Raw genomic sequence first — 8,184 nt, forward strand, 5'->3', positions numbered from 1 at the left:
TTTCCTGAGTGATTTGGTGTATAAGAACATCCTTGCTTATGCCTACCTCCTGAAGTTTTCCTCTATCAATTTCAGAACATCGAGCTTTATATATTGAAGCATTTTATGCATTTCAAATAGAGTTTTGCAGAGGTTGGAGGTTTGGATCTAATTTAATTCCTTTTCCTGTACATACTCTCTTTTCATAACACCATTTGTTAAAGAGGCGCCCTTTATTTCCAGTGCCTGTTTTTTTTTACCCATTTGTAAAAAATAAGCTGGCTATAGATGTGTTAGTTTCTTTTGGGGTTTTCTATGCTTTTCCATCGATTTACATTGTTTGATATTTATATATTACCATGCTGTCTTTATCTGTATGATAATGAAATTTAAGTCAGATATTACGATACTGCTCCCCCCCCCTTGTTCCTCTGTTTTTTTTTAGACTGTTGACTTGGATACTTTTAGTGAGTAGTGTTCCACAATGAGTGTTTTGGGGTGCTTTCATAATTCTTTCTACAATGTCATTTGGGTTTTCATGAGTACTAATTGAGTTTTGTGACCACCCTTAGTAATATTTGCAAAGGATCAGTTTTGCTCAAGAATGAGCATGACTATCCATTACATTGTTTGGTCGCATGTGCGGTTTCTTTCTTTAGGGCCTTACATTTCTTGCTGTGAAATGTTTAACTTCTTTCCTTAGGTTTAATGTGAGGCAATTTGCTACATTTTGATGTGAGTATAAATGGGATACTTACTGAATTTTTCTTGGAAAGCTTCCTTTTGGAGTATGAAAAGGTTTTTTTTTTTTTTTTATGTGCAGCGTAGGTCTGGGTGCATTGGTGTTTCAGAGTGCTTTTACCATTCTGTACAGGTGTTGACTGAGAGGAGACTTATTGCAATTATTTTCCCTTATTGTTCAATAATTTGCTTTTTGAGACAGAGTCCACCCAAAATTCTAGCTCTCCATTTGCCTAGATTTTATGGACAGAGTACTCCAGGTTCTTCTCTGCATACTAGCAGAGGTGTCCAGAATCCTGACACAAAGATAAGACTTTTTTTTCATGAGGGCTGGGCCTCAAAACTCAGGTCCTCATGCATATACACCAAGTAATTTTCCTACCATACTGTATCTCCATGAGTTAAAAGCTTCTATTGGGGTCCTACTTAGAATATCTTCTCCCCTATCAATAATATCTGTTCTCTTCCCTTCTTCCTTCTCTATCAGATTCAAAGTATCAGTCTTATGTCAAGGTCTGTGATCCATTTGAAGTTGAATTTTGTGCAGGAGGAAAGATAGGAATGTAGTTTCTTTTCTCTATATGTATCTGTCAAGCTATCCATCACCATCTGTTGAAGATGCTGTCTTTTCTCCAATGTATATTTTTGGCTTCTTTTTCAGAAATAAAGTGACTTTAAAAATGTGGACTTGAATCTGGGTCCTCAATTCTCTTCCATTGATCAGTGTGTCAGCTTTCTTTGCCCCAGTGCCATTCTATCTTTCTTTCTCTAGCTATGTGGTGTAAGTTGAAATCAGGGATGATGATACCTCCAAGTATTCTATTATTGTTCATAACTTTTCAGCTGTCCTGGGTTTTCTGTGTTTTTATTCACAATTTGAGGGTATTTTTTCAATTTCTGTGAACAATTGTGTTGGATTTTTTGATACTGATTGCTTTGACTCTGTAGATTGCTTTTGGTAGGATGACTATTTTCATAATACTGATCCTACTGGTTAATGTCCATGGGAGTTGTTTCTGGATTCTAGCATCTTCCCCAGTTACTTTTTAAGTATCTTAAAGATTTAATTATAGAATTCTTTGATTAGATTTATTTAGCAATACCTCTTTTGTGGTTATTGTGATTGGTTTGCTTCCATGATTTCTTTCTCAGAATGTTTATATACTTGTGTAAGATGAATAATTGAGAAATGGATCCCATGAAAAGAAAAAAAACCTTCACAAAGCAGAGGGCAATATCATGTCCTGGAGTAAAGAGGCAGGCTTTAGCATGGAAGAGTACCTACCACCTATGCTTTTGACAGTGTATTAATGTCTGGAATACAAAGAACTAAAAAAATCAAACATATCAAGAAAACAACCAAATTAAAAATGAATTATAGATCTGACCAGTGTTCTCAAAAAGTGAAATAAAAGTGGCTGGGGAATATTTTAAAATTCATCCAAAATCCTTAGCTGTTAGGGAAATGCTAATTAAAATTATTTGAGGGTTTATGAACCGTACTCTGAATGGCTAGGATACAAAGAACTAATGACAGAGACATGGAGGATATCAGAGTGAGGGCTCATCAGTTCTTCTTCAGTGTGAGAACTGCTGAAGCCAGGTAGTATGTAGCGGGGGAGTCCCTGACAGGCCAAGATACCCTGACAGACCATTGTGTAGAGCTGTAAAATAAAGTCTAACCCTTTGTCCAGGAGCTATTGGGGATTCATCAATGCACTGAAGAGTCAGTTTTCTTTAAGTGTGTGTGCCCACCTAGGTTAACTATTCTTTCACAACCAAAAGTATAAGTCAGGATAAATATGACTTGATGGGTTTAAACTGACAGAAAAATAAGAGAGGCAGCATTGTATGCATGGACAGGGAAAGGCCCTGGATCTGGGATGCATTATGGGATGAGGAGGTGAATGTGATCAGAATACGTTGCACAAAATTCTGAAAAATACTAAGAAAAATGGGGGAAAATATTTAAATATTTATCCCATACACTTATCAGTCCTCTTCTCTTTCAGTGCTCACATGTGTAATGCATAAGTGGCAACCTAAGTATTGATAAGTCACTGCAGTATTTGTCGTTTCACGTAGTTGCTTTTGTTTATTAGTTTGTTTTCCCAATATAGTTTTAAAAGACTGAAAAATACCTGTGTGGTATTTCAATTGTGAATCCATCTAAATTTGGGCCATTGGGAGACATGGAAATAGTGCTTCATTTTTGTTCTTAATGATGTGCAGTTATTCCTTAAAGTCCATTTAAAAAACCCCTTTCTACCTCTGTTTTTATTAGTTTCTGTTTTTTATCTCTTTTGGTTAATTTTACTTGTGATTGGTCTTTTATTTCAGTGGATTATTTGATTAGTTGTATGTTTTCTTTTTTATTTTCTGTTTGCTCATTTCTGGTTTACTTGTTATTTCTTCTCATCCAGTGAATGGTTTTGCTTCTTCTTGATGAAGCAGAAATTTGAGTTGCATTACTCAGATATTTATTGGTTATTTCTCTGATATTTTTCTGTGTTCAGTTTTACACATAAAGCTGCTTCCAAATGCCTTAGCTGGATCACAGAGATTTTGAAAAGATGTAGTATCATGTTCATTTTATACTAGAAATTTTTAAATTCCCTCCTTGATTGTGTCAGTTGCCCAGTACGTAGTGAAATGAGACTGATGAATTATCAAGTATATTTAGATTCTTTGTTTTTTCATACTTATTCATATATCTTCCACTGTATTTTAAATCATACTAAAAATTTTAGTTATTTTTAATTAATGCTTTGTAACACATATTGGGATCATTTGTTTAAAAAAATTCTAGATGGAGGGGCTGGTGAGATGGCTGAGCAGTTAAGTGCACCAACTGCTGGTACATGGGACCCGATTTCGATTTCCACCACCTACATAATGGCTAATAACCGTCCATAATTCCAGTTCCAGTTGATCCTTTGCCCTCTTCTGACATATCTTCAGGCATTGCATGGGACAGTTGCCCTTACATACATATGGGGAATGCATTTATACACATAAAGAAATGAAAATAAATAAAATATTTAAAAATTTTCTATGTGAATCTGACAGTAATTTTTATTTCTTATGTCCTTCGTGGAACATTCTGTAAACATCAGTGAAATACTTTTATCTAACCTGCAGTTCAGTTCTTGAGATTTTTTCTTTTCTGAATTTTAGTTTGGAATATCCCAGTTAGAGTTTAGCATGTTGGACTGATACATCTCTTGCTATGGTTTCATGAACTGTCTTACCTATTTTTAACTTAATTTTTGTTTTATGAAACTAAGAATCCTAAAATTTTGTGCATAAATATTTAGTTATTCTATATGTCTGGTTCCTTTATCTTTTACTAACGTATGCTGAACATCTTTATCTATTCTTCCTAGTTTTATTTGTGGTCTTTTTATGATATAGGAAAATTGATATTCCATCAGGTTTACAAATTCTGTTTGCCTGGTACATTGAATGCTAAGTTTGTGACTGTCTCTCAGAATGTGAGATTGATTCTTGAATTTTGCTTTTTTTTTTCTTTAATGTATATTTTTATTGAATTTTTGTGTTCTTCATACAATGCCTCTTAATCATATTTAGACACAATGCCCTATCTGGACCCTTCAGCTTTCATGCATTCTCACAAATTTGTTAAAAGCTATCAAATTTTTGTCCCCAGATTTCTCTCAGTCAGAGTTTAACCCACCTAAGTCATTTCTGTTTTCAATTTGTGAGTTGAGACACAGGTATATAAGAAGTCATTTAGTTATTTAGGAATTTATTGAGAGGGTATCTGATGTATCACTTTGGTGTTGAAGGCATTCTGTCTGGTTGGATTACTGAGAGTTATTCTCTTCCCCTCTAATTAGTATTAATATTGAGATTTACTGATTTTCTGTATTGTGCATGATTTTATTCCTTCTGGGATCTTATGCCTTCATCAGTTGCCCTTATCAATCGTATTCTTTCTTCTGTTCTCTTGAATGAAAGTGTCCTCCTGCTCTGTGTATGTTCTCTTACACAAATTCTGAAGTGCCACCTTGGTTAACTTGATTTTTTTTTTTTTTTTCAATTTGGGCACATCTTCAAAACTTTTCAACCTTCATTAATTTTAAGGCATAAAATATTTCTCAGTATCAAATTTAGTATATAGTATCACTTTCAGTGCTTTAAATGTATTATTTCAGATCTTTCTGTCTTTTGTGTTTCTTAGCAAGAGATACAGTATTATTCCAATATTTCCACATTTGTAATGAGTTGGTATTTTTCCCATACAAGTTTCAGCATTGATTTTTGCTTTCTATTTTTAACATTTTTGATATGGTTATAAATGTAGAGTTCTGTTAATATCTATTTGAGCTTCCTAACTATCTCTTCTGATTGTATATCAATTTCATATTCTTGTTTTTCAGAAAGTTTCTGCTATAATTTTGTTGAATAATTTTTGTGACTTTGTTTTTACCTGAGTTCCAATGTTGTTGCTTATCGTCACTTAAATATTTCTCAGAGTTTTGGGAAATTTTGTTCATGATTATTACCTTTTCACTATATATCTCTGGATGTGTTATTGTCTCAGCCTTATTCTCCATGATTCAGTTATTCTTTCTACTTTGATTTATGCAGCAATTTCAACTCCTAGAAGACATCAGAAAATTCATACAGAAGAGAAACCATACAAATGTGAAGAATGTGGAAAGTCCTTTAGTCAAATATCATATTTTAGAGCACACCAAAGAATTCATACTGGTGAGAAACTCTTCAAATGTGAAGAATGTGAAAAGTCCTTTATGTGGATATCATTTCTTAGAGCACATCAAAGAATTCATACTGGTGAGAAACCCTTCAAATGTGAAGAATGTGACAAGTCCTTTATGTGTGTATCATATCTTAGAGCACATCAAAGAATTCATACTGGAGAGAAGCCCTACAAATGTGAAGAATGTGACAGGTCCTTTACTGAGAGCTCGGCACTTAGGAAACATTACAGAATGCATACTGGAGAAAAACCGTACAAATGTGAAGAATGTGGAAAGCCCTTTAGCCAAATATCACATCTTAGAACACACCAAAGAATTCATACTGGTGAGAAACCCTTCAAATGTGAAGAGTGTGACAAGTCCTTTATGTGTACATCATATCTTAGAGCACATGAAAGAATTCATACTGGAGAGAAGCCCTACAAATGTGAAGAATGTGACAGGTCCTTTACTGAGAGCTCGGCACTTAGGAAACATTACAGAATGCATACTGGAGAAAAACCGTACAAATGTGAAGAATGTGGAAAGCCCTTTAGCCAAATATCACATCTTAGAACACACCAAAGAATTCATACTGGTGAGAAACCCTTCAAATGTGAAGAGTGTGACAAGTCCTTTATGTGTACATCATATCTTAGAGCACATGAAAGAATTCATACTGGAGAGAAGCCCTACAAATGTGAAGAATGTGACAGGTCCTTTACTGAGAGCTCGGCACTTAGGAAACATTACAGAATGCATACTGGAGAAAAACCGTACAAATGTGAAGAATGTGGAAAGCCCTTTAGCCAAATATCACATCTTAGAACACACCAAAGAATTCATACTGGTGAGAAACCCTTCAAATGTGAAGAGTGTGACAAGTCCTTTATGTGTACATCATATCTTAGAGCACATGAAAGAATTCATACTGGAGAGAAGCCCTACAAATGTGAAGAATGTGACAGGTCCTTTACTGAGAGCTCGGCACTTAGGAAACATTACAGAATGCATACTGGAGAAAAACCGTACAAATGTGAAGAATGTGGAAAGCCCTTTAGCCAAATATCACATCTTAGAACACACCAAAGAATTCATACTGGTGAGAAACCCTTCAAATGTGAAGAGTGTGACAAGTCCTTTATGTGTACATCATATCTTAGAGCACATGAAAGAATTCATACTGGAGAGAAGCCCTACAAATGTGAAGAATGTGACAGGTCCTTTACTGAGAGCTCGGCACTTAGGAAACATTACAGAATGCATACTGGAGAAAAACCGTACAAATGTGAAGAATGTGGAAAGCCCTTTAGCCAAATATCACATCTTAGAACACACCAAAGAATTCATACTGGTGAGAAACCCTTCAAATGTGAAGAGTGTGACAAGTCCTTTATGTGTACATCATATCTTAGAGCACATGAAAGAATTCATACTGGAGAGAAGCCCTACAAATGTGAAGAATGTGACAGGTCCTTTACTGAGAGCTCGGCACTTAGGAAACATTACAGAATGCATACTGGAGAAAAACCGTACAAATGTGAAGAATGTGGAAAGCCCTTTAGCCAAATATCACATCTTAGAACACACCAAAGAATTCATACTGGTGAGAAACCCTTCAAATGTGAAGAGTGTGACAAGTCCTTTATGTGTACATCATATCTTAGAGCACATGAAAGAATTCATACTGGAGAGAAGCCCTACAAATGTGAAGAATGTGACAGGTCCTTTACTGAGAGCTCGGCACTTAGGAAACATTACAGAATGCATACTGGAGAAAAACCGTACAAATGTGAAGAATGTGGAAAGCCCTTTAGCCAAATATCACATCTTAGAACACACCAAAGAATTCATACTGGTGAGAAACCCTTCAAATGTGAAGAGTGTGACAAGTCCTTTATGTGTACATCATATCTTAGAGCACATGAAAGAATTCATACTGGAGAGAAGCCCTACAAATGTGAAGAATGTGACAGGTCCTTTACTGAGAGCTCGGCACTTAGGAAACATTACAGAATGCATACTGGAGAAAAACCGTACAAATGTGAAGAATGTGGAAAGCCCTTTAGCCAAATATCACATCTTAGAACACACCAAAGAATTCATACTGGTGAGAAACCCTTCAAATGTGAAGAGTGTGACAAGTCCTTTATGTGTACATCATATCTTAGAGCACATGAAAGAATTCATACTGGAGAGAAGCCCTACAAATGTGAAGAATGTGACAGGTCCTTTACTGAGAGCTCGGCACTTAGGAAACATTACAGAATGCATACTGGAGAAAAACCGTACAAATGTGAAGAATGTGGAAAGCCCTTTAGCCAAATATCACATCTTAGAACACACCAAAGAATTCATACTGGTGAGAAACCCTTCAAATGTGAAGAGTGTGACAAGTCCTTTATGGTGATGAATTAAACAATAGGAAGAATTGTTAGATGTTTTCAGTATTACTTGATGTAGGAAAAGTATAGAGAAAGCTGTTAATAAAAAATTTTGTGATTTTAACCATGTTCTGTCCTATTGGCATTTTAGCCTACCTCTTTGAAAGTGTCAGATTATGAACTCTAGTATTTATGTGTTGAGCATAATGTTGCTTTATCCTGCCTTTTATTTGTGTTGTAACTGACCCACATGTATGATATTTCAAAATCTCATATATGATATTTCAAAATCTTTTAAGCTAGGCCAGGTGTGGTGATGCATGCCTTTAATCCCAGCACTTGGGAGGCAGAGG

General features: G+C 35.3%; 1 protein-coding gene across 1 annotated transcript in view; it reads left to right on the top strand.

The window, feature by feature from the left end:
• LOC103745511 (zinc finger protein 729-like) overlaps positions 1 to 7,865 on the top strand; it is a 16,314-nt gene extending 8,449 nt beyond the window's left edge. The window contains exon 6 of the mRNA XM_008847436.3: positions 5,335 to 7,865. Within this exon, the coding sequence (XP_008845658.1) occupies positions 5,335 to 7,865 (2,531 nt within the window). The remainder of the gene's footprint in view (positions 1 to 5,334) is intronic.
• Positions 7,866 to 8,184: the final 319 nt, after the last annotated feature.

The sequence above is a fragment of the Nannospalax galili genome, unplaced genomic scaffold, assembly GCF_000622305.1.
Source record: "Nannospalax galili isolate Female #2095 unplaced genomic scaffold, S.galili_v1.0 scaffold4, whole genome shotgun sequence".
Classification (NCBI taxonomy): domain Eukaryota; kingdom Metazoa; phylum Chordata; class Mammalia; order Rodentia; family Spalacidae; genus Nannospalax; species Nannospalax galili.